General features: G+C 35.8%; 1 protein-coding gene across 9 annotated transcripts in view; it reads right to left on the reverse strand.

The window, feature by feature from the left end:
- Positions 1-27,446, reverse strand: part of UBR5 (ubiquitin protein ligase E3 component n-recognin 5) — an 84,887-nt gene that overhangs the window by 36,400 nt on the left and 21,041 nt on the right. For 7 of the 9 annotated variants that reach the window (XM_079301382.1, XM_079301379.1, XM_079301380.1 and 4 more), the window contains 11 exons: positions 26,055-26,244; positions 24,199-24,358; positions 17,559-17,708; positions 15,355-15,566; positions 10,885-11,001; positions 10,695-10,805; positions 9,831-9,985; positions 7,828-7,945; positions 6,858-7,042; positions 6,004-6,113; positions 4,292-4,404 (listed from right to left, as the gene is read on the reverse strand). In XM_079301382.1, coding sequence (XP_079157508.1) covers positions 4,292-4,404; positions 6,004-6,113; positions 6,858-7,042; positions 7,828-7,945; positions 9,831-9,985; positions 10,695-10,805; positions 10,885-11,001; positions 15,355-15,566; positions 17,559-17,708; positions 24,199-24,358; positions 26,055-26,244 — 1,621 coding nt within the window. The remainder of the gene's footprint in view (positions 1-4,291; positions 4,405-6,003; positions 6,114-6,857; positions 7,043-7,827; positions 7,946-9,830; positions 9,986-10,694; positions 10,806-10,884; positions 11,002-15,354; positions 15,567-17,558; positions 17,709-24,198; positions 24,359-26,054; positions 26,245-27,446) is intronic. The other 2 variants (XM_079301381.1, XM_079301378.1) reach the window with 1 other exon arrangement.

The following is a 27,446-nucleotide window of genomic DNA, read 5'->3' on the forward strand; positions in this document are numbered from 1 at the left end:
TGTAAAAACTTAAAAGGACTGAAATGCTTTAGCTTACACAACTAATGTAGTGTTGATACTGCTAATGCAAAAGTTCTACCAATTAGAAACAAGCACTTCACATAACTACATATACAATATGTGCCTTACTAAGGACTTAATTAAGAGAATGAATTGAATGAAAAAAGCAAGCAACATAATGGAAAATTAAAGCATTTTTTCTGAAAAGCAGAATACCTTTTCAGTGCACTTCAACTACAAGATAACGACACCTGGTCTTTTTAATGGAATAAAAAAAATATTTGAGAAACTAAAAGATGAACACAGTTGTTAATTCCTTTATCTCTACTATCAACCCACTTCCACAGCCCCTAACATCAGAATGCCATCGGAAATCACTGAATCTTTCCCTCTCCACAATCACCACATTCCTCCTCAAAACACAGCAGCAGAAGACCAAGGAAAATAACTTTTTGCTTCCTATACAATCTTCCTTTTGAAATGGAAGAAATTTTAACATCACAGAAAAGGCTTCTACCTCTATGCCAAAGGTAGAATGAACACCTTCAAAGAAATACTGACACAATTTTTAAAAAATACTCAACTTTGAAAGATTACAAACAGATTCCCAACAGGGAGTGGGCAACTCTTTTAGGGTAAGATGCAGTCTGTGCTCTTTCAATTTATCTTTCTCATTGGAAGGCTTCAATCTCAGACAGGTATCAAAGGAAAAAACCAAGTTCAAGTGGCTGACAAATAATGCACTAGAAAGTAAGAACAAACAACTCAATCCAAATGTTCGTTTTATAAAATTCCTATGAGCTGGTAGGTTTTCTGTGCCTAAGAACTGCAAAACTGGTCATACACAGGGTTCTCACCTGGTTGAGGACAACTTTGATGAGCAGAAGCAGTTTGGGGAGGCCTTGGACACTGCCAATGGAAAGCCTCAGACCAAAACGAACCGCAGCTGCCAAAGAAGAAAAAAGCAGCTCCAACCCAGGTTCCCCATCCCTCTGTTCTAGCAGTGGTTTCAGACACCATTTAAGCCACTTCAGAAGAAGAGATCCAGATGCTAATGTGGTTAAGTAGGATATCCCAAAGTGTATGGGATCAACAGGAAAAAAACTTTTATCCCTCTGATACCAGTGAGCAGTAACAAAGGCTTATTTCAGCCATATCTTTTCTCAACAACAATAAAGAACACTGCATCAGACTTCTCAACAACACAGACAAGAGATGGGACAAGTGCCAGGCTATTTCACTCCATCAGTCTTCCAGTAGGTAAACAATCCTGGAATGATTACCTCTTCCATCTAGTGATGGACTTGGAGGAATAAAGGCTTATTTTTGTTCCAAGCTGTGAATGATTTAAATTGAAATGAGATTGGAAGGCAATAAATTCCAAGGAGCAAGGAGATGACTAACTACAAGAGTGTATCTAGCAGACATGCATTCTTAATCTCTTTCAAGACCACCTCAGCGTAAGAACTTTGCACTCTCACCACACTCTGTGGCTATTCATTGCTTTGGCATCACACAAAATCCACACTAAGGAAGTAGTGCTGCATGATCTACTGATATCAGAATGATCACAACCATCTTGGATCTTAGCACTCACAGGAGAGCTGATATTGCCAACAAAGTGCCCAAAGAGACAAGGGCACCTTAGAAGTCAACACCCTCTATCTGCCACCATGGTACAGAACACAGCAGGGGTCATGGAAGGATTTTAAACAAACATTTTTTTACAGACATCATGTAGCTGCTGCATACATCCAAAAGCAGGGGGACATAAAATTTCTAGAAACAAAACCATTTCAGGAATACAGGCTGCTCATCAGTAAATCTGAACCCCTTCCTTTCCTATCTCTAAATTCTACCTCCTGAAGACTAAGTGAAAATTTTTCTTTTTGTGTAAAACAAAGAATTATATAAATAATTTTAAAAGGTGGCAAACGTTTTGACAGAAGCTCTTGGCTACCACATCTTATCAATTTTATTTTAAAGAATATAAACATTCAAACTTCCAGATGCTCTTGTAGGTAAAAGCACGAAAATAATTGTTTTATTGCTCTTATTCCTTCAAATCTGAATCATTACATAAAGCAAGATTTTTGGCCTCAGAAATCAATTAGTTTAGCGCAATTAATTTCATATTGTGCTCAAAAAATATTCACCAAATTATCAATGTGTATTTCTCAAAGATGCCCAAGTACTCACATGCTCATATTCACATGCCCACATATTTAACATCTCTTTGAGAGAAGCTCAGTGTTGCTCCATTGACACCACACTTTCTAACATCAAGTCCTTAAAACTCAAAGAAGTTTGAAAGTCTTTCCAATTTTCTGAAATACCAAGGCTAGCATGTTCCCAGGTTACATTGCAATTGTATATTCTCATACAAGATGCTCATTCCACTGAAGCCACCCATAATAATACATCAAATATGTGACTTTTCAGACTGTCAGTCAGTAAACAGTAGATCATGGAAGGCCAGATTAATGTATATTTGGGTGAACTATAAAAGGGTAGTACTTCGCTCATGAAGTCCTAATCATGTTGTTTTCAGTCTGAACCTCTGTACACACACATTCAAAAAGTACTTATGGATACAATAGTCAGATTATTCAGAATTCAAATCCTCTTTATGCTTAATTCAGCTCACAACAATCTCAATTACAAACAATGCTGTTCCAGAATGAACAACATTACTCTGGAATCTGTAGGAGAATCTGTCAAGGGTAACTGTTCTGCAGACTAAGGTGCCTCTGGTTTTTCTTCATACAATCACACAACTGATTCAAACTGCAAACAGAACATATAACAAGGCTTAAACTTGTTTATTGCCTTGTAATAAACAGCATTTCTGGACATTTAATCTGGACACCACCAGGCAAAAAATAGTTATGATTTTGTCTGCTGATTCTACCTAAGCTCTAAAGATAAAGTATTACAAAACAGTAAAAGGAGAAACATGAATGGCAGTATATATCACTGGAAATGAACAGCATGCTTTATGAAGGAAAGCAAGCATTTTTGCCATAAACGACTGATTTAGATAGAATAGACTCAGCACCAGTAATTCTGTTAAGAAGATATGCCACTTAATGATTTTAGCACTCCACTGAATATATAAACATAAAAATTCAAGCTCTTTTATACTGATTATAGTAGTTCTTGATGCAATGCACAGACACCTTTGCAACTGTATACAGAAACAGTAGACCAGTCTCTGTACTGAAAATCTTAGGATCTAAAAGGACAGATAAGGAGAAGAGGGACTTTCCCAAAGATGGTATCAGAGGAAAACAATTATTTCAGCAATTTCAGCTAGACCTCAAAATCTTATTTACAGAAATTGAAGTGTTACAATGAACTAAGTTGCCCTATATTCCCTTCTGCAGAAATAACCTAAACTTGATAATTAAAATTCATTGTGAGCCTGCTCCTTTCAAAGATACTACTGAAGGCAAATCATACACTGCCACACAAGTAAATCTATTAGGGATGCAAGTAAAATAACTCCTAACTTCACCTGCCTTTTGTTGGACAGTTATTGATCCTCTTCCGATAACATTTTTTTAAAATCTTCCATGAAGCAAGTAGAAAGCAACCCAATCTTTTCCTTTTTGAGGAAAATCTTACTGGTTTTGTCATTGCTGTTATTCTTGAAAAACACACCAGAGAAGAGTCCAGAGGACCTAATCCCTCCTAACATCCCCCAACAGTGCCAAAAGAGAAAAGGGAATATTTTCCTCCATATGGCTCTTGAGTCAGAGCAAAGGTTTATTAGAGAAAAAATGAAAACATTACAAGGAATAAACGAAGAGATTTTCTGGAGTAATAAATCAAATAACTTTATAATCATATTAATGAAGTGTGTAATTTCTAACAAAAATATTTATGTTCTTTAGTTGCCCAAACAGGAGAATCACCCAAATATTCTACCTATGTGTATGTAAAAGTCAGTCACAAGAGGAGGAACCCTTCACAATCTCATTGGACATGGGGGAGCTATTGCTCAAGACAACAAAATAATATTTTGGATAAAATCACATCTGCTTTTCTTAATATGGGGGTTCAACTTAAAACACCATAATTTTTTTAAGATTTATCACATTTTACTCATAACACACCCACTCAATTATTATTATGTTATGGACAAATATAAACACAGCTAAAGTCATACTCATCAGAAACATGCTCAAGCATCCCCAAAAGTATGATTTTTAAAAACAGTTAGCTCATATAAAAGAAAAACCTTTTCTCCCCCTCCCCAAAAGCAGTGTATTTTAGATTTTAGACACACCTTGCCAACAGGAACATTCTTAACATCTTCCACAAACACAACTTCCCTCAGAGACCACTGCTCTTCATTCACTTTCTCCTCCTCTTTTGGGGCAGGAGTAGATCGTCGTCGCTCTGAGACACAAAAGTTATTTCCAAAAAGAAAGACTTGACATACTCAACCAAAGCATCAATATCCAATGTTCAGTAAACACCAAACCTTAACCCCCAAAAGACTATCAGCAGTCAAATGAAGAAATTAACAAGAGGTTAACAAGAAGACAACTTTAAGAGTCAGAGCGACCTAGCAAGTATATCACATCACTTCCATGTTTTTCTATGGATTTGGAACTATATGATAAGCAAAGCAATTTTTAAAGATATTTAAGAAAAATAATTAGAATACAATATTTTTTAAATTTAAAATAATACAGCAGCTATAATGCAAAAAATTAAAATACAAGGAGCAAGTCCTCTTTTGGCAGGACTCACATACTCATGCTGTAAGTAAAATGGCTGTGAGACTATTCAGTCACCTCTGATACAGTGCTTTAGATCAGCCTTACAAAAAGTCTGCTTGCCTACCATGTATGGATTACTTGGTAAACTTCTAGAAGAACAGCAAATGAGGCAGAAAATAGCTATTTGAGCTAATGGCAATTGCAATACAGTTAGATTCACTGCAGACTTTATCTAAACAGCAACTGTAGTACACTCATAATCAAATCTAAATTCATAACATGGTTAAATTAGCACTGACAAGAACCTTCAATCTTCCAAGCTGAGTATATAGTGTAATTAATACTATCAACACATTTAAAGTAACAAGCAGAGAACTTCTAATCTAATTGCACAGTTAACTTCAGACACTAGCTCAAAAGCCCAAGCTAAGTTGTAGTCAGTGGAAAATTACAGTTGAATGAACTGCAAAAGAAATCAATACTAAAAGACTTCCAGTAAAATTAGTGAGTACTGCAGATCTGAGCAGATGAAATTCTCAGTCCATGCACGGGGCCATTTGAGTCATTAGGTCAATGCTTCTTAAAACTGCAGTTTTGAGCAATTAGAAAAAAAAAAAAGCTGTAGCGAAGATTTCTTCAAATTATGACATTGTAATTACATGCTATAAATTTATGTGTTTAAAATGAGAGAAAAAATGCTTAAGGAGTCCAGTTTCACAAATTTGGATGTAGCCTTTCAGGTTTTTAAGCACAACCTGTGCAATGAAACTTCCCTGACTGCTTTTGTATGTTAGTAAAGAATGTCTTGTTTTAGACATTTTCTGTAATAGATACAAACTACTGCTTTCTGCATTGACTTTCAACTACAAGGCAAGCTGTTCAACAGCAGCTTAATCTTTAAATAAGTTTTCCAAAACAAGTTCAACTTGTGGGCTGCAAAGAAACTCATTATCACATTGCAATTAAAAATAAATTTATCTTCAGAATTGCCTCTTGATCACCTTCTGAAAGGTACTTTTGATTCTGTGAACTGTTACACTTGCACAGATACACATTACATCGAGGAGTCACTGCTTATACATTTATTTAACACTGACAATTCACAGATTATTCAAAGTCTATTACAAAAGCCTTCATCTATACTGAGTATAGAGGGAAAGACCAAAGGATTCTGGAATTAGTAATCAGTACAGAATCACCAGAGAACTGCTTTCTATGAAATCTTCTTATCTACATAATTATTTAAGTTTACTCTGAGCTACACATTACTTACTATATGGCATTGATGCACTGCTTGCTATTGAAGATGCATCACTACAAGTGGAAGCTGGGGATGGTGGAGGACCCATCTCAGTTTTCACTGGCTCCTGTTTGCTTTCAGGTCTAGAATAAAAGTTAGTACTTAGAATGAAGAAAGAAAAAAGTGAAATCTTTTCTGTGACAATGGATAAAGTGCCACTGTACCCCAGCATTGTTCTTTTAATAATACTTTAAAGAAGTAACTTCACACTTGCAAACAACCATCCTAACTGACACAGCCATTATCTTGAGGTTGGGGATGGTGTAATGCTGCTTAATCAAGAATTAGCTTTTAAATATTAACTGAGTGTAGATACACTACTACAGAAAACAACATGATAAGCTTCATTTGAGGAAAGAATTATCAGCTTTATACACTAACCTGAAACTCCAGAACTGCTAAACATTTTCAATCTTGATTTGAAATTGCTTAAATCTGTTTTAAGAATCGTTTAAATGCCAACTGTCAACCTAATTTTTTTTTCAAACTATGAAACAGATCTGTTTAATCTCATGAAGAGCCAGGAAACAGCTGGCTCCATTTTCAGTTACTAAAATATAAAATCCTGGAAACTTTATGAAACATTGTAGGCAAGCCTTTATTTAATACTCCTGCATTTCACATGTACATAGTGCCTTCACACAAGTGAGATACCTTTCCTGCAGTGCACATTTCTGTACATCTAGCCAAGTTTACAAGAAACCTAGTACTTTATAAAGGCAGCAAAACTCTCAAAATTATAAAAACTGGACGTTCTTTTTCCGTTCTTACTCCTCAGTTCAAGAGACTATCACATAAACAATCATGCACATGCTCTCCACACTTACTTTGCCTCAGTAGTTTTGCTGGCTTTCTCCATGTTTTTCAAGCTCTCAGGGGACCGAAGCTGAAATCGACAGCTGTCATTCATGTTCCAAACAGATTCCATTAGCACACCAACTTTAGGAATTCCAGCACTGATTGAAAAAGCAACTGCTCCAGCATGATAGAGGGGGTTATTTCTTAAACACACCTACAGGCAGAAATATTTATTTCTATGAGAAAAATGAATTCGACTGAGGGAAATAATAGGTATTATTTTCTTGGTGGCGTATGTAGTGGTCAAAATAGAAAACTTATGGAATCAGGTGAAAAAGTCAGCATTATGTATGGAAAAGAAGCTGTTGAGCAATTCACAGCTGAAAGCAACAGCTTTAGCAGTGAAACTGCTTAATGTATAATATTTAGAAGCTCACCAAAAAAGAAACAATTAATCCAATAACAGAGAGTCATCACAGTGTCAATTAGAATAGCATTGGAATCAAAAGAGAAGTGCTCCCTGGGAAAGAGCTGCCTTGTTCTAGTACTAATAAAAAAAAGTCCTCTGTACCACTTACTAGCCTTTTTGGTAAAGGCTTCAAACCAAAGGTCTATCACACTGCATAAATAAATCAAACCCAGACATTAATACTGCAGGCATTTAAATGCCTAATAATTTACAAAGCTATTTGCTCTATCAGGAATTGTATTGCTATACTTACTTTCTCTCAAAATACAGAATCAGAAGATAAGTTAAAACAGAATTACTTTGTATGAGTACAGCTTGTTCTTCTGTGCAGCAACAGTCATATTTGTAGAACAGTAACAATACTAACAGGATACAGTCATTTACAGCTATATAATTTTAATTTCACATTATTGCTATTATTTTCGTGCACAACTTTTTGTGCTAATTAATTTTGTTGTGTTTTTCTAAGAGCAAGCTGCAACCTCATCATATAGCATGGTAAAAGTGCCACTGGTGACAGCTGTACTTGCCTGGGTTCCAACAGTTATGTTTGGCATAGAAGAGATACCAGCACTAGACTTCGGCTTTTTATTTTTTGCTCTGGCCTTTTCTAGCATTTTCTTCCTTTGGCTGAAAGGAACTACACCCCTGTGGAAAAATGCATGTTATTTTAGAAACGCTGTGAAAGAAAAGCTTTGTTCAAAACTTTGAACAGTTTCTTCCTCCTGCTTAATGCAATCATGAGCAAACATTCAAGTGTGTGTGCCACCTTCTCCAAAATCTCAAAGCACTTCCATATATACCCCCACTTCCCAAATTCATCTCCACTACCCCAATTTATACAGAGGAGGAGGAAGAGGCAGAGCACACGACTTATTTCCCTGCCAAATGACTTTCCTTCCAGTCTGAAGTGCTGCAAAACCTCTGTCACAAGTGGCATAGTCCAGTCACAGCTTTCAAGATCCAGCTTGCCTCTCTGTACTTGAGGACATCTTTCCCACAACTAATGATAATTTCTAGAATTTGCAAACTCTGGGGAATGTGATCTTTGTTTCTAAATTCTAAAAGCCTCACTTTTTCTCTGGATAATGGCTGAAGGAGTCTGGGACTCTTACAACAGGCTTCCACTGCAAGAGGGGAAAAAAACCCACTTATTTTGTACTTGGATCCTCTTGATTTAGTTGAAAATCAAGCCTGAATATACACAATTAAGCATGCTTATTATTTTGATACTTCATGTTTTAGTAACTAGCTTATACAGCTGGAAGCTTTGATTCAAGAAGCTCCTTCATGTTAAATAAAACGTAAAAAGCATCAGTCCTGTGAAACACTGGAAATTGAAATCCTGTCTCATGTACTATACATCACTGTAACTAAGGGTATCAATAGTAACAGAAGCTTCTGTCTCCATCATTCTGGCAATATAAAATGACCACAGCTGACATTTAACCACAAAAAGACATGTTATATCATAAATTGCTTCCAAAGACTACATGTAAATGCTAGTCAGAATTTTTGTATTTTGCACAGATTAATCTGGTAAATATGGGATGTTCTAATAGCCAAGTATCTCCAATGCTATAGGTTAGCAGTTTCTATATAAAGGGTAATAAAGTGTGCCATGTCAGCCATGATATAACAAAAGAGCTAAGAACCACAAGTTTATAAGACTAGCTACAAGTCTGCTTAAGTATTTTTCAGAGTTAACAGAATTTAATGAGAAAGCTGTTTCATACAATCAATTTTCAATGCTCTGATTTCCAGCTCATCATCAAGTATTTAATTCATCCATGCCTCAAAGCCACTTGAACTTTAGGCATGATACATAATGCAATGACTCCTGACACACTGAAAAATAATGCATGCTGACAATGCATTAGTATTACTCAATGAATTCACTTAAATTAGAAACTCATTTCAGAGCCCTTTTGGAAGTATTGTTTTTGAGGGTTTGTTTTTGCTTTTTTTTGTTTGGGTTTTTGCAGCATAGACTTCTTAATCATGAAGTTGTTAGTTAAAATTATTTTAACTAACATTTCATATTTTATGCTTGAAAGGACTGTATTTAAACAACAAACTCCAGAGGGAGTATTTGATGTTATTTCCCCCTTCTTTAAGATTTAGACCACAAACTCACAGACCAAATCTGCTAACAGAGTCAGACAGAGGAACATCGACCTCATATATGGGCAAATTTGTTCCATATTTATAATCTGAAAAAGACCTAAAAGGCATAGAGAAGATTATTCTCTGATCCTGTATAGCACTGATACATCTGAATAGCAAAGCATTTACACACATCTCCTAAAAGAATGACCATATTCTGTTAAAGATGTTATGATTGGATCCAAAAGGTTTAGGCATTTAAAAGAAGAATAAATTTATTTTATAAAGGGAACCTAAGATCAAGTACAAATTTACCAAACTCAGAACAATGGTGGCTCAGTAGTTTTGTAATGCTTCTCAGAGCCAGAGACATGAAGACATCCAGAGCATCCACACTGCTGTACACAAACACAGCATTTTTACTTACCACCAATACAAGTTGTTCTCTAGTTGAGCACACGTGTAAAGAGCACAACAATGTAAAGAAACAATCCGTTCTCCCTGAAGCTCCGAGTATGTCTGTGCAGTGTGTTCTAATTTAGAGGCTACAGAACTTAAAGTTTCATCTACCCATGTAGCAACCTAAGGGAAAGAAAGGAACAGAAAAGGCAGAGGGAAATAAAATAAAAAGTTGCACATCAGTTGCACCTTTAATGTAATATTTACTGGTTTTGTAAGGGGAGAAAAAATGCATCACAAAACAAAGAAACAATTATACCCTTCGAAAATTTATCCCCTACCATCTTTTCTTTCCCCAAAAGAGAGCTTTTCAGAATCATTTTCCCCTCTATTTCCAGCTCTCAACCCTAACAAAAAAAGGCTGGGGGAAAAAAAATGGAGAAATATGTCATAAAGTATACGGATATGTTGGTGTCTTTACCAAATCAGTTTCCAGTTCACTCTAACTGGGATGAAAAGCACATTTAGCCAACTTACTTTACATCTATGTCCCTAGTTTTTCTACTAATCTCTACAGAACATTAACAAACATCTCTATTCTCAAACCAGAGTCAGTTTCTACTGAAACATCAAAGAGTGGAGTGTTTCAGATAATCAGGTGAACCAGGTATCTTTCCACTGGTTCTGCTCTAAATCTGATAGATACCTTTTTTAAAAACTTTTTGCTTTTCTACAAAACACCAGAGGGGGAGAAAAACAAAGGCAGGAGCAGATGAATTAAATACTTTCTAGTGTAGATGAAGCTGAAGAAACAACTTCTCTATATATACTGCAAGCAATTGAAAAAAAAAAACAGCTTTGTCAAACACAGCAAGCAGCAAACATTTCATACCTTGTTATTTTCTGTGGCAACAGTTGCTCTAATACTATTTGCAGAAAGGAGCACAATCTTTTCATTGGTTAACCCCAAGAACATGGCTCGTGGATGATGTAGCGAAGGATTCTTAAGAAACAAAAAAGTATTTTAGATATTCAAAGCATATAAATAATTCTGAAGGGGAACATTTAAAGCTATACAGTACCTGTGCATTTCTGTAAGGCTCTGATTCACTCCATTTCCACTGATAGAGTTCTCCTTTACTGCTAACAGCCACGAGCTCAGAATATAGAGCTCCTATAGAAATAAACTTTGTTCCATCCTACAAACACAGAAATGCAAAGTCTAAGACAATTATATTATAAATGCATCTGTAAAAGCATATAAATGTAAAAAAACAAAAAAAAAAACCAAACTTAGAATTGGTATTTTTTCAGAGCACTCATGAATGCTGAACCTGAAAATAAAGATATATCTGAATTGTCTCAAGATCAGCATGCCCCCTCCCCCAAAACATCATTGTTTCTAATGAAATGAGGGAAGAAAGAAAGATGTTATTTCCCTGAACTTCAGCAATAGCATATATATGGCAATTAACTTGGACAGTATATTAAGAGCTTACACAGTGCTTTAAGAACACAATACTGCTCATAAAATTAAAGATGAGTGACTTGTGATACTGAAAAAAGGTTTCTGCTTGAAATTCTGGTTGTTTGAAATTAACAAAAAAGCAACATAATTCCACTATTCCATTGTTAAGTATAGTCAGGAAGGTATCTTCCAAGCTACACAAGAAATCAATTATCAAATTCACTGTTTTATCAGGTAAATCAATTATTATCTTTCACTTCTGAGAGTAACTAACTGCAAACAACATCAAGTTTTAAAAAAATCAGTATGCTGTCTCAACAGTGCATCATTACAACCTGACATACTAGAGAAGTTTCTAAATATTGGTTATTCTTCTTGCCCTTTTCTCCTTTTTAAGGTTTTATCAAAACTCATCTGGTATCTTTCTACTACTTACATAGCATCACTCTGTTTATTTGTTTCTTTCTGTACCTACACCGACCTCACAGGTCTGATTCCCTCCCTCTTTGACTGGGTTTTGTATCAATGTTGCTGCAACTATGCAATGTGAAAACCCCACTTCTGCAAATTTCTGTTCCTCCTTGCATTGAAATGGATCTCATACTACACAGAATTTGAGTGATTTCACAATACATTAAATTCTGTTTACTGAGAAACATTTGCAATGTTTCATTGCTCCTCAGCAAGTGCAGCTACAGGCCAAAATGCAATAATTCAATTTCTTCTTCCATTCACAGCTTTGCAAAAAATGAAAAAAAAAAAAAAAACAAACCCAACACAACTTAAACTAGTATAAAATCAAATCAAATCAAATGCTGTCTTTCACAGCTATAGATCTGAAAGAGAGTTACACGAGAAAGAGTGGTACAGTCTTCTCCCAGATCAGTATCTTTAACTGACTCTCAGATTACAATACACCCTGTTTAAGTACTTCAGCCATCTGAGGGGAAACTGAACTCAGTCAGCCATTAAAGAAGTACCACTATCCAGTATATTTATCTATCCTTTAAATTAGGGGAACTTTTCACCACAGAAGTCTAAAAGTCTATTTTTTTTAGTTTCATAAGTCTGGATTTACACTATTTTTTGCTGCTTTCATGCTCAGAAGTGTGCATTCCAAAAGGTATGAGCATGTCCTTGAGTGACACAGGATTCATTCAGTGTAGGTCTTACCAACTGCTCACCAGTATTTTGGGAAAGTGAAAAACAGCAGGAGGAAAAGACAGGAGCAATCACAAGCAATTCTCTTTTGTACCCTGATTATGAGTCTCTAGAATTAGTTAAATCATTAGAGAACTATTTTGTCCTGGAGGGCATCAACCCACACAGCACTGAAGTAACACAAATACTAATCCACGTCATGATTATTAATACAAGCCATGGCATAAACATTGCATATTCTGAGAAAGAACTGTCATCAGAACCTGCTGTAGTCTAATGTAATGCATCTCTACTTCATTAGCCTAGATGAATCTTCAGAAGTTAGCTTGCCTAATGCCTCAGAGTTAAGTTTAGAAAGCAATTAATTTTTGCTCCAAGACACTCTCATTTTGATTTTTCATTTTGCTAACGCATCTTTTAAAAACAAACAGCTTTGTACCAAAAGATGAATATTAGACAGACCTGCCAATCAAATTTTTTCTCTCCCTTCCATCAAAATATTAGTAGTTGTGACCTAAGTGCTTCAGGATCAACACTACATTCACCTCCAGAGGGCCATTCAACCAATTGCCCAAAGATGCACAAACAACACAATAGCTCCGTTTCTGTAAACCTGAGACTCATGTTCAACTACAAATTCTGATTTCAGACCACAGAATTTAACACACTTGAAAGATGAAGCAGACTACTGACAAAATCTTAGTATCTCAATAGCTAAGCAGAACATACCTACTTGAAAAAAACTAAAGGCTTGGTTTGCACCCAAATTACAGTCAAGCAGGGAAAAACCATCCATAGTTGCCATTACTACACCACAGATACACGTGGCTCTGATACATATGGCACAAGGACACAGTGCAAGTGTAGACTGACAGCACCAGAGTGTAACAAGATTTGAAGTATCAGAAGAATGTACTCATTGATTTGGATTCCTGAGCACTTGATGACATGTATTTGGTGGAGAAAACTCAGCACCTGAGCAACATGTCTATAGACCATCAGTCTCAGTTTTTGGTGAAACTGATGCATTTGGGAACACTGTCAGTTTTCCAAAAGTTTCACCCATGCCCCTCAGATTGGTACTTCACCTCCCACAAACAAGTTAACCACTCTCATCACAGTCTTCTACAGAGTTCTGTTCCAAATGCTAAAGGTCAAAATAATGAAAAAGGAAGGAACAATACTTGCAATGATGATTGGTTCTTTTCTAGTGGTTTCTTGTGTGCTTTAACTTGCCCTCTGGCTGTCTTTTCCATTAACCTTTCCAGACCTCTTTCCTATCTTCCAAAATAGAAGAAACTGAACTGATCTTTCTGCTAAACTATCACCCTCAGGATTTTCACCTTGAAGAATTCCTGTTGGAAAATACTACCAACAAAAATTCATGCTGGATTTATAGCAGGAAAGACAGAGAACCATTTCTTATGAATGTTCAGCTGGAGGAAATGATAGAAAGTTTAATTACTTTTGAATAAAAATGGAAGGCCTGCCTTTCCAGTAAAACACCTTCACTTAACTGGAAGCCCAGAAGCTGTGGTTTGTATGAGTGCATATGCAAACAGGTATGTGGGAAGGGTTCAGTATATATAAGCTACACAGGCATATAGTTAGATATCACAATAAAACAAACAAAAACCCCCACACCAGTAATAATGGCCACAGTAACGTTACCAAAACACAGATGATGAGTCAGTATCCCAAATCAAAACTACATTTATCCTTTAGTGTTAAATTCCTGAAAGGTCTCTCTACCCAAGCTGCATTTTCTCATTCTAAGCTAGGGGGACAAAAGCTGCCAACTTTCACAGACAGAGAAGTTCAATGTTACTAGATGAGGGAAAAAAACAAAACAAAACAAAAACAACAACAAACCTAAAACAAACAAAGGAAAACACTTTAGACATGAAAGATCTGGTAGAGAGCAACTACCAGACAAACATTCTTTTCAGGTCTCCCAATTTCTAAGTATGAATGCCTAAAAGAAGACAATAGCATCTAAAGTCATGCTGCTGGTTAGCAGAAATAGGCCTCTTTATTCACCTCTGTTTTCAAACTTCCTATCTAGATTTAGACTGAAATTAACACAGACACAGAAAAAGAATGTGTGACAGATCAAAAAAGCAAATTCACAAATACCGTGGACGGAAAGAAATGTGAACACCAGACTAAGTCAATAAAATTTGGTCTGCTAAACATAGATGATTATTTCCATTCTTAGGAAGCTTTTTGATTTGGTTGATTGGTTTGGGTTTTATTTTACTGGGGTTTTTAAAAACTCATCTCCTGGAACATCTAGGTAATCCACAGAGACAATGACCACAGATACTCAATTACCAACACACAGGTGGTGTTTCTACTACTTTTATCTCCTTCAGTAATTACTTCTTGCCTTGAAAATGGAATTAAGATTACAAAGAAAAGCAGCTGATCAAAGTCAAAAGGATTTTGAAGGAGCAACCAAGTTACTAAGCAATTCAAAACACAACTGCAAATACATGCAAATTTTTACCACTGTAGTTTAAAAGCCCAATCCACTCAAACTGAAAATATCTCTAGGAATAATAATGCTTATCAAAAAACGTTTCCTTGATGAAGCATAGTTTAGATTGTTTCATTAGTTTCCTACTGCCAATTAAATGCTTTGACCACCCAAGTAAATAAAAGAAAAACCCCAACCCTTATGATCTACAGCAGTATCTTGAAAATTAAGAAGAAAATTAAAACATTAGGAACAGAAGTGCAGCCATAAGAGTGTCATTAATTATGTGCAATTTAACTAAGTGCATAGTAAGGGATATGGTTTATTATCTCACAAAACTAAGACATGATAGTCAAAAAGGCAACTCACAGTATTTATTTAGAAAAAAAACAGAACAGACCTATTGCACGGCATGCAAATAATAAGATTAAAAAGATTCCATACCTTATCTGGCCACCACTGCAAATCTTCTCCTAAAGAAACAGGACTTTGAACAGGTGTATTCTTCTTGTCCAGGTTTGGTTCCCCTTCCTTACTTGTTGAGCCTCTCTCATTATCAAATGAGGCTCCATCAAGCCACCTTCGTTCACGCAAACGTAAAACGGACTCACGTTCACGCAACAGCTCAGAGTCTCTCTCTAAGGGAAGAAGGAGAACTGGTATGCAATTGGGTCACACCAGTGGGATAAAAGTAAGCCACTCTCTAGTAAAGACCCTTCAGGATGCAACTAACAGCAGTTAATCTACTCACAAAGATTAAAAATATAGTCTTGACATGCAACATTCAACATATTAACTCTTTCAAGAATATGTACTTTAGAATTATTAAACATAGCTAGAAATAAAGGCTTACAGTTTTGTGCACTATGAAAAAATGCTAGAGAAATTGCACTTACATCATAAGAGGCCAAATATATCTAACATTTCTATTTAAAGTTTTCTAATACAATATGCAGTTTCGTAGTTTTATCAATGCAGTTACAACAATAAAAGAATCTTAAGTCTATACAGTCTGTCAGACAGCTCTATGCAAACCAAAAAAGAGTATTTATTAGAGAGTTTCATAGCAACTTTCCCAGAAAAAACAGTAATTTGAAAAGCTTAAAGAAAGCAAGCATTAAAAAAGCTCTCTTACATGTTTGATAATCCAGCCCCCTTTGTTTAAAGCAATATTCTATAGGACTGGATTTAATAAACTAATGTGTATCTGCTTTGACTAGATCAAATGAAAACTTTTCAAGAGTCAGACAAGTTTTTAAAAGGATCCTCACAGGAAAATGTTCCTTACCAAAATGCTTCCCCCCCAAATGGCCTGTCCCCAAATAGCCTGTAACTGTCTAAAGCCAGTACTCTACAATTCACTCATGCAGAAAAATTTTTTTAATCAGGTAATCAAACTAACTTTCCATGAGTCAACTACGCATGGAAAATAAGGACTATAAAATCCATGGTAACGTCTTATATAGAATAACCTCTTATATAGAATAACCTTATAAAAAGAAAAAAAAGGAGGAATTTAGGAGTTATGTCAGATGCTGAATATTTGCACATGCACGTAAATGCATTTAACCTCCAAAGTACCTCACTTATGCTCACAAAAATGAACTGGAATTACATATATGAGATGGCTGCATTATTATATCATAGTTTCAACAGATTACACCAAGTCTTGGATCTTTTGCTGCATTGAACAAATGGGAAAGTTTTTACATAAGCCAAACACAACAGCCTGTCTTACAGATGTATTTCATATAAGTACTTACTTTCTAGCAAACATCACACTGACCCCTGAGTAGTAATTTTGTAACAAGAACTTACATGTTCAGCAATTAATATACTAAAACAAGTTCATGAAAGGCAACAAAACTTTACTAAACAAACAATCACACCAGAGGTTAGATTAACAGTTTGGAAATACTCTAGATATTTGTGGCAACAGCCTCCAAGGATAGGAAATTGCTGCACAGTCTGTTGTAAATCTTTCAGGAGTATAATGCTTACAAGAAAAAATGCCCTAACACAGCTCAAGGAGCTTATTTTATCACCTGCCAATAGTTTTCCTTATCCAACCATAAAACTGCTTCAAAAAAGTAAAATTTAGATTTTTTTTTTTCTCCCTCCTTATTATCTAAAGTTCCTCATTCCATAAAGGTAACTTCTGTATGGAACAACTAAGGAATGTGAAGAATAGTGTACAAAGAGCAACCCAAAAGAAAGAAAGAAGAAGAAGAGAAAAAAAAAAGAAAAAAAAAGAAAAAAAAGAAAGTATTAAGAATGCTGCATGTCATCAAGTATTACTAATTTTTGAGCCAAATTTATACTTGTAATGCAATCTATGTATTAGTAGGTATATACACTACAGTTTAAAATAAACTTAACATGCAATAATTGTATAACACCTTGCAACACCAATGATCAACAATTGTATTTAAAATATATGACTACCAACATTCTTGCAGAACTTACCTGCTAATAATCAGAATTCATTAATAATTTTGATGAGCAGCAGTCTACTTGTCTACTCTACATTTGACAACATACCACAGTCTACTTGCACATTAAATCAGCATCTAAACCACCAGTGTGTACTATCACTAACTTTTTCCACAGCAAACTACTTATTACAAAGAAAAAAGGTGCAAAATTACCTCTGGATGAGCCTAGCCTGGAAAGTGATGAGCGCCGAAAGGATGGATAACCAAAGTAACTAATATCTTCTGAAAACATAGCATCAGCATCAATAATGACACTTGGGTGAGCAGAATGTATGTCAGCATCCAGAAGAGACATAAGATCCTCTATAAGAGGAGACAAGGGTCTTAAGTGAATAATCAGCTACTTAAAACATCAGCTAGAGAGACCATCAACTAAACAAATATCAAAGTAAAAAAAAAAAAAATCCTATCTATTAATTGAATTTCTGCTCTTCAGATTCACCAGTGCAAACTCATGTGCCTTCTATGCAACCACATTTACAATCAAGCTTGGCAAACTAGTGAACAAAACCAGCTTCCCTGCAGGAACTGCTCTGTCACATATCTAACCACATTTCCCAAAGGAGACTTTCCCAAAACATATTGTTCTGTATCCCAGAAATTCAAACTTTTGACTGTCACTTGAAAGAACAAAGCACTAAAATAAGATAGAGACATATACACACATGTGCACACACACTCATGCACGTGATGCAGAGCTCCCAAGAGGACCTAGAATGAAGGGAGGACAGAGCTGAAGGAGAAAGGTGGCCTTCACTCAGCCACGTCTTTGATGCCAAAGACTGCATATTTCTCCATGGAATGTTTATTTCAGAGAATGATGTACTCATTTAATTCACAAGCCAGCAACCTGTAGCTCTCAGTAAAAAGCTTTAAATGTCAGCTACATGAACAACAACAACAGTTACCTGGAGAAAGCACAATGTTTTAATACCATGCAGATTAAAAAAAAGATCCAACCAAACCAAAACTGAAATTAAATACTGTGACTGCCCAGCTTTTATGTTAGAAAGCTTGAGTTTCCCTGAAGTAATGATCACCATTAAAATGCAAAACAATCTCCTTCCATTACCTAAACTAAAGCTTCTACCCATACACAAAAGAGGCTACTGGAAATTCATGTGACTTACTGAAAGCCAGCAATACAGACTGTCAAGACAACTGTAAAGGGCAGTCCCACTTCCCTCCTCTTTATCCCTGTGGCAGGCTCCTCCTTGGCACAAGGGGGGATTTCTAAACCTACAACTAGTGCATTCACCTGGCTTGAAACAGAAGTTCAGTGGATACAGAAGTAAGGTGGGAATGAATCTTCAGACTGACTTAATGGAGTAATCAGAGCCCCAAAAGTGGAGCTTCACCACATGCTGCAAAGCTGACCAGTCCCTACTGCTTGCTGCCAAAGGAAATAATTCTGCCCTTTCCAAATCTTCAAGCAAATCTGACTTTAAAAAAAAAATCAGGCTCCCCAAATTACATTTCACTTGCCCAAACAGGCCCAAAAATCTCACCCCCATGCAAGGGAATGGCAGGATAGTGGCTTCTGGCAGCAGGACAACCCCATCTGCTTAAACTACCCGTGAAGCTCATGTGAGCTATACACAGATTCTCTTCAGGAAACTTGGAAGGAGCATGCAGAATTTCTGCACATCCAGTTCTCAGCCCCTATCTCATAGGCATAAAATAATAAAGTGGCTAGAAAACAAGCATTGTCATTTTTTCAGTGTCTGGAATGAAATGGAGGGAGGAACACAAAATAGAGGGTATCTCAAAAACTGAAAAGGTGTCAGAAGTCTGCTCTTAGAGCTAGTATTAATTCACTTAAGACTTTCACACCCCTGCACATTAGAATATTCATCTTTGTATTTCATAACTCTCATCTACTCTCATCAACACATAACACTGACTGTCCACAGAAAAACAGCACTGTAAACCAGTGAGCACAGTGGATTCAAGGCAAGACCTACACTAATGTTTTATGCATTAATTAAGTAATCCACTCAAGTGTAGGCTGTGCTTCTAAAACCACACCATTTGGGACTCCATAGTTCACATGGTACACTTTAGGAAGTCATCCATGACAGACTGCTTGGAAGTCTTAGAAAGAAAATTCACATTTGGCAACCAGGCTTTATCTAAAACAATTCAGGTCACTCAGGGTACCTTTACCCTTCCTGTTACTGGCTTTTCACAACAATAAAGCTGCAGTACACCTCACCTCCAGTGTCAACTCATAAGCAGCAGACCTTGAGAGCTGGCAACACAGAAGAGATTCTGCAGCATATCCCAATATTGACACACTGCTCCCTCCTCCCACAACCATCTTTCCTAGGTAAGCTCCAAACCCCCCATAGTCTAGCAACTAGTTCTGTATCTTTTGGTCAGTGTCCAGGAAAAAAAACTAAAAATAATTCTGATCTCTTTCTAGGAACCAAATTGACCAGTACAGAAAAGAACTTTTCACCCTCATTGAAAATGGACACAACTATATTTTTTTAAGGTAAGCTACATGACAAACCCACTTTACAGAAAACACATACTAACTTGTGACACACACACACACACCTTCCACCAGGTCAGGCATCTTGAGTTTAGCTGTGTTTCAAAAAAAACCAAAAAAGTAAAAATTCAGGCTATCAGACGTAAGAACCAAAACTATGTGGGTTTGGGCTAAATACGCATTAAGATGAGTAACGAAATGAAGCCTTTTCTTACCCTCTTATTTCAGCTTCAAATCAGATTTTAATTTTCTTCCAGTATTTCTGAAAGAGATCCCCCTTCTTCCATTTTCTATATCAGCAAAGAAAGGTGCTAAAACCAGTAGGGATAGGAGCCAAATCCACTCCCCTTCAAACATCACTGGAATTTTTTTAGCGCTGTGAAAACACAGATACTGCAAGGCTACATCCAGTTTAAGAATCCAGAGTTTAAAAAAGCAAAACAAAACAAAAGTGGAAAAAAAAAAATCACCACACGAAAAAAAACCAAAAAAAAACCCAAAAAAAACCCCAAAAACATTTTCTATGTCTTTATTTTCCTGCTCTTCAGACAAATCCTGTGGGATTATAAAATTTATCTCTTGTGCTGTGTTGGACCAGAATCAGACTGCTCCCTTCACATCTACATGATACTTCTGATAAACCTATTTTCATAAGAAAATATCTATGATTGACAACTAAATATTGTAGAAAATTGGAAGGAAAAGGATATCCTGTTCAAAGGAAAACAACAAAACCAAAAAATACCCATTAAAAAAAAATCAATAAAATCCCCTAATTTTCAGTATGCACATAAGCAGCAATTCAAATAGCATTAGTACTGCATTCCTTAACTGAATGTGTTGCTTAGATCAATTCTGATCTCAAGTAGAGCTCACTTTAAACCTTTTCCCTTAAGGGGGCAATCATAAATTCTCTCCCCTCTTCTCAGCTGCACACTTTTATGAAATATTCAATGTGCTCAGTACCTCCTTCTCTTTCAAGTTTGGATTAAATTGGCAAAACTGACAGGGAAGAGAGAGAAACATTTGTTTTGGTTCCCTAGGAAACTAGATTAAAACAGAACTCCAGAATTCATTCTTGATAAGATAATATTTATTCAAAATATTACCCAACTTGAAGTTCAAAAAATCTGAGAATAAAAAACAAGCCAACAACAAAGAAAACCAAACCACAACAACAAAACCACAGAAATCCCCCAACTTGTTATCTAATTGTTTTCCCCAAAGGCAAACCACTGAGCTGATCCTACACTATGCTGCAGTTCCCACCTCCCCTCACTGGAAGCCAGCACAGTAAGTCCTGCTGTGATACCAGCCCATCTCTTCCCTGCAAAGCAGCCTGGAAGTTGTCAAACCCACATTTCACAAATCCCACTAGCAAGAACCCACTGTACCATGCAGAAGTTACTGAGCAAATATGCATTCCTCTGAACTACAAAAACAACAAAACATTTTAACATCTACAGCATCTCTATTAACAGAACATAAAATCCACAAGAACCCTCTAATACAACTTGGTATAAACTTCATAGAAGTTGTCAAGTCTTTCCTATGCTAAATTATCTTGTTCAATATATTTATACCTTGATTATTCTCCTTATGAATTTGTTATGAAACAAATGAACCCACAGTCCTCTCTGCTAAATATCATAAAACAAAAGAAACAGGACTAAATTAGAGAAGCCAAAAATCAAAGTACACTGGGATCCAAAAAAAAATATTTAAGAGACACTTGTTGATAGCGATTTATACAGAAAAGTAACATTCTGCTCTTCACTTAAGACATTCTGAAGAATTCAGGAAGGATTGAAACATGGGTTTTGCTACCTCAAAAAAAGCCAGATGCATAACATTTACAATACTAACTGAAATCATCACAACTGATATATTAAGCAATTATGATCCACTAAACAAGAATTTATTAATTTCACAGTACTTGGAAAGTATCTCAGCTTATTAATGATTTTATGATAATTTTTTTAATCATATGTAAGGTGATTTTTAAAAAAGTTTCTCTGTCTTGGAAAGCTTAGAGAGGTAACCCCTACATTTAAGGGTCACAAAGCACCAGACATGCAGAAGGCAGAAAGACAAAATTAACATATGCTTTTAATTGAAATGCAAGAACCTCAAAAGTCCAGAGGCAAATTGTGTCTTGTCACTTGCTTTTTCTCCGCTTGAAATGAAAATCAAAAAGCTTTAAAGTATAATTTGGCGTAATTTTAAAAAGGGTTCTTTATTTTTCAGAACAATAAAAAAGCCTAACAACTGAATGCATATAGCATTTATCAGTTATCCCATTTTCTCTGATGTTATAGCTCCAAAGGGCCATCCAGATGTGAAATGACAAGTGAAAGCAAGAAGACTGCAAAGTTTCTAGAGCAAAATACTTCTAAAAAGAGCTATAGGCAACTTTCTCTGGCCATTTGGTTTTCCTGAAAACTAGACTGTATGGGCACATGACACAAGCAAAGCTGGCAATTTTTACTATTCAGTGTTTCAACAATAAAGTCATAACAGCACTGCCTAGTGTTCAGCTAGATTTCTAATCAGTTTTGGATACCAAACAAATTCATTTATCTGCAACAAACTGATTTTCACCCATAAAACTCAGGACAGAGAAGGTATGCACATTCTACACATCAGAAATTACATCTTTGAAGACTGGTGTTAAGACAGACCAAGTGTCATTTCCGTCATCATTTCCATATCTTTTCCCATAAAAATGGGGAAAAAATTAGCTCCATTTCTCAGTGGGGTAAATTAGGGGGGAAAATAATTTTAGGACATTGTAATCCCTTACAGGAAATTTACTCTTAACAGGGAAAAATATTTAAAGATTAAGCCAAGGAGAAAATTTTTTTCTGGATATCCAGTGAGGACAGAGAAACTCTGCATACTACTTTAACCCATCTCAAATAGATGAGACTCACAAACTGTAGTGGAGGTACAAATAAAATAAATGTGACCAGTCACAGTTTGTCAGATGGTCCCTATTATCTGATCCTTAGGACCACAAGAGGTACTCAGAGAACAGTTAAAACTGTAGAAGGCTGGTTAGTGTGGTCAGAAACAGTAATTTACAGTAGAAGTTTCTAACTGTGATTTATCTTCTGAAGGCCAGCTCTGAAGGAATGCATTTGGGTATGCTTAAGACTAAGAAGTGCTTTGAATATGTGAAAACTTATGAGAATTTACTTCCTCCAGTGCATCTGTCTAATGCTATTAAGCTCATTGCTAAAAAATAAGACAGAGATTAAAATTTTTTCACCCCTTTCTCCAAAATATTCTTGATTCTACAGCAAAACAAAGATGCTTGACAGATGCAACTAAAACTAGAAGAAGCAAAATGAAATGCAAAGATTTTCTTGCAGAAATTAAAAAAACCCATTCTCCAATCACATGACTGACAAGATAAAGATGGACAAAGCCCATGAACCTTCCTGGTGAACCAGATGAGCAGAAAAAAAAAAACCAAAAAAACCCCAACCATTTATTAGAAAAATATCAAAACATCATTTTGACACAGAAGAAAAGCTACTATGGAGTCAGAGCTCAGACATGTTCTTTTCATACAGTGCAACTAACAGCGTTGGATATGGCTGCTATGTTTTCAAATCTGTTCACTCAGCAAGAAAAGACTGCCTAAATTATTTAGCCAATGCAAAAGAAGATTCAAAGTCGTTTATAAAAAGCAATTTTATGGGACAGACAATAATTCAAAAATAGCTGCACTTATATTACAGGATTTTGCCATTATAGCCAGAACAGCATTTATAAGGGGAACTTGAGATGAAGAACAAATTCTAACTGTAATCACTGTAAACAGTTTTGTCCTCTATTAAGGCCTTTTGATTTTAAAAATCTACGTAACTTTTGCTCTAAAAACTTGTATAAATATTAAGAACATATGTTAGTAGTAAAAAAAAACATGCAAGTCACTAGAAAGTTTTAGAATTAGCTTTTATGAGCAAGCCACACAGCAGTCTCAGCATCTCACTGAGCAGCAAAATAGACAAAAGTAATGCTAGTGTTACAAAGCCTGGGATCCTAAAAGAAAATATAACTTCAACACCCCCCACAAACATTATCAACAGTTATTCTTCAGTGGCTATCCTAATCCCTCAAGACATCCCAGTCCATCTTTTGTTTTGTACATCTTTAGACTTTGCTCCTATAAGCAAGAATTGTCTTCGCTGTGCACCTTGCACAGCACAGAGCTCGCTGTCAGTACGTAAATACAGAAAAATAAGAACACATTGGCATTTTTTTTATCAAAAGTTGCAGGATACAAACCTCCAGGAAGATATGATTCACTTGCTGTGTCATCCCCATCATCTCCATCTTCATCATCACGACTCAACAAATTATTTACAGCAAGGTTTACATCAAGATTTGTTCGTTGGAGTTCTCGAATAATAATACTTCTGGACTTCCCTTGTAAAACAACTTGTGCCTGCAAGAGCAGAGTGAATTGGTTACTGATTATTCTCAGCTTACCAACCACTATTCATAAGAAAATGCTTAATTCTAGAAAAAGTCTAGTAAGAATCCAAAGTCAGTAACAGTACATACAGACACAGGCTCATATCAATTTTTCACAGTACCCTGTACTTGGTATCCAGCCTTCTCTCAGCTCCAGCTTTGGCACTAAATTTACTAATGGAGTATTAGAATCTACTTCTTGGAATGTTTAATGCTGTAATTAAATAATAAGCAAAATCTGTTTTTGAGAATGTTCTGTATGTTTCCATAAAAGTGTTTGAACTTAATATGTCAATCAACAGAGTTTGCAATCAATTGCTGTGCCAAAACTACACCTCAATCCCTGTCTTTTACACTGGTTTCTCTTTCCACTGCTCTTCAAACAAAACCACCTTAATGACTCTATTTTTCTTGTCATTCTGCTTCTTTCTAAAGGCTTATCAGATTCAGCAGTTTCTGCAACATTGAAGTTTAAATTAACAAAGTGGAAATGCAGATAAAAACCTTCCAAACATCAGATGCTACGAATTTAGGAAAAAAACAGGAACTCTGATTTATCCCACTAAGTCTAGGACTCAGAGCACTTTGTTTTTCCAGATTAGTCTCTACTGAATGTCAGAGATGATGAGAGTTTTGAAAAATCACAAACAAAAGAACGTGAGAAACAAGTACCAAGTATTTTTACAACAGAATAAAACTAAGGCACCAAGTAAAACGGTCTGTTGGCAAGCAAAAAAAAAAAAAATACAAGAATAGAACATTCTAATAGCACAGGTAATTTTTTTGTCGCAACATTCTATGCCAGAAGTTTACCAATTTTTGAGATCTCCTAAATCTACAGACCATCTGTGAAGATCTTTCCCATTGCTCTGCTTTAAAGTTACCTCAAAAATGTTTTAGACACCTTCCGTTTTAAAGGTAAACAAAGTATGCTATTTAAAAAATAAAAGAAAGAAAAAGAAGGCAAAATATAAAGCAAGGGAAATAAAGCAGATTGTCTTTGGCCTAGCAACTAACATCTGCATTTCAAATGTTGACCAACAACTAGTTCTAAGCTAGTAGTTAAAAAATTAACTATTTTGAATAGGTTACATATTTTCAATGTATTCTTTTCTTCAAATATGGAGGGAAATGTTTTAACAGACTTAACAGCTTCAGACTTTAGTGCATTAAAAGGCAAAAGCAGAGCAATTTATACCCAACATTCATAAAAGTCACATTTATAAAAAACTAAGCTGAGGTGTCCATGAAGAAAAATTATCAGTATTTCACAGAGAATAAATTTTATCTTTCATTTACATCTGAAATGGATCATTCCTTCAATCAAACATGAGGAAAAAAAAAGTCTATCTTTGTTACATTCCTTCAAGAAACTTAACATTTGATACTATTCTCAAATACTTGATTTTCTCACTAATCTCTCCTCTGCAACCAAACATGGTCTTCCTCATCTACATTAAACATATATTTTGTCTTGGGAGACATTTGGGAAATGAAAATTCTAGAATCCAAAAGTCACTCTCACTACACGTTTAAGAATAAAACCAAAGTCAGCTAAGGAAAGCTTATTTCTTCAATTACATGCCGTTACTCCTTGGAGAACAGGCACTAGTACAACACATACTGGTAAGAGAAGCTTTCCAAGTTTTTGGCAACAAGCAGTTTACCTGTGAAATTAGCTCCTCTGGAATGACTGATGCTGGAATCACTGGCTGTGGCTGACTCCCCAGCAGTCCAGATCCTCTGTCCCGTCCTGTGCGTATAACTCTGGTCTGCCTTCGAGAGTCTCGAGCTCCAGCAGATGATCTACCAGAAGATCCTCCTCCACTTCCACCAACCCCTGAACTCCAGCGACTTCTACAAGATTTAGATCATTTATTTTTTTAATACAGCAGCATACTTTGGGGACTACTTCAAGAGTCTTTAGTTTTAATATTAATAACTTATATACAGTCTCTGAAAAATACTGCAGCTTGACTTCACATACAAACACTATGAAAGTAACTCTCAAAACTAGAAAGAACAAAACACCAGGAAACTGATAAAATTCTGAAATATGCAGAAGAAATAAAAAAACAGGACTCCAATTGGAACTTGCACTCTTTCCCATAGCTGGGTGGATGTATACATATACAAGCACATAAAAGGATCAATTCCCAGATTTTCTAAAAGCAGTAGCAGCAGCACAACATTTAACACTCATCTATCACCTTCCTATAAAAGCATACATGCACCAACTTCACTGTCAGTGGCTCTGACAGAACATGACTATACTTCTGTGGATCTTCTAAAGATTGACACACTTGATTTACATTAAGAAATTGGTTCAGATTGCACTGGAAAAATCTTCTTTATCTTACTTTAGATAGTTCTCTAGGTACAGTTTTCAAGAGATATTCTACTTTTTTACCTATTCCTATTGAAGAAATCAACATCCACTGTACACATTGCCAAACCATGCCTGAACTGACTGAACAGTCTCTTCATTTCTATGAACCAGCATCAAAATAAGGCAACAAAGAAAAGACAGTGATTTGTAAAAACAGATATCTCACCATCATTACAACTATCCACTAATAATTATCACTACAGACCTGTGTCAACTGAATCTGCTCTGAACTTAAGACAAGATAATCTACTGCCATGAAAGACAAGAGACTCTAGTTTGTTCTTCAAGGTTAACTACGCTTTATCTTGTAATACACCTTAAGGATATCGGATATGGCATCACTGCTACTTAATAATCTGTATCAGCAGAACCTTCCTGCTATCAACCACTTCAAGTCTTAAATGCCTTTCAAGAAAAACAGTTAAAATCAGATACAAAAATAAAGATATGTTCTCTGAAACAGTATCTAATAAATTTACATTGAAAGTCTATCATATGCAACTATTATAAGCTAACTAAGTACGAATACTTGTCTTGCACGGTATGCCTTCATTTGATTACTAGCACCTTTTTAATTAGGTTTTTTTCTTCCTCCTGACAAGACCCTGCAACCACAGAGTAATTCGAGTGCCTGCTTAAGACAAGGTCAGACACATCTGTATTTTCAGAA

The sequence above is a fragment of the Erithacus rubecula genome (genome assembly GCF_903797595.1).
Source record: "Erithacus rubecula genome assembly, chromosome: 3".
Taxonomy (NCBI): Eukaryota; Metazoa; Chordata; class Aves; order Passeriformes; family Muscicapidae; genus Erithacus; species Erithacus rubecula.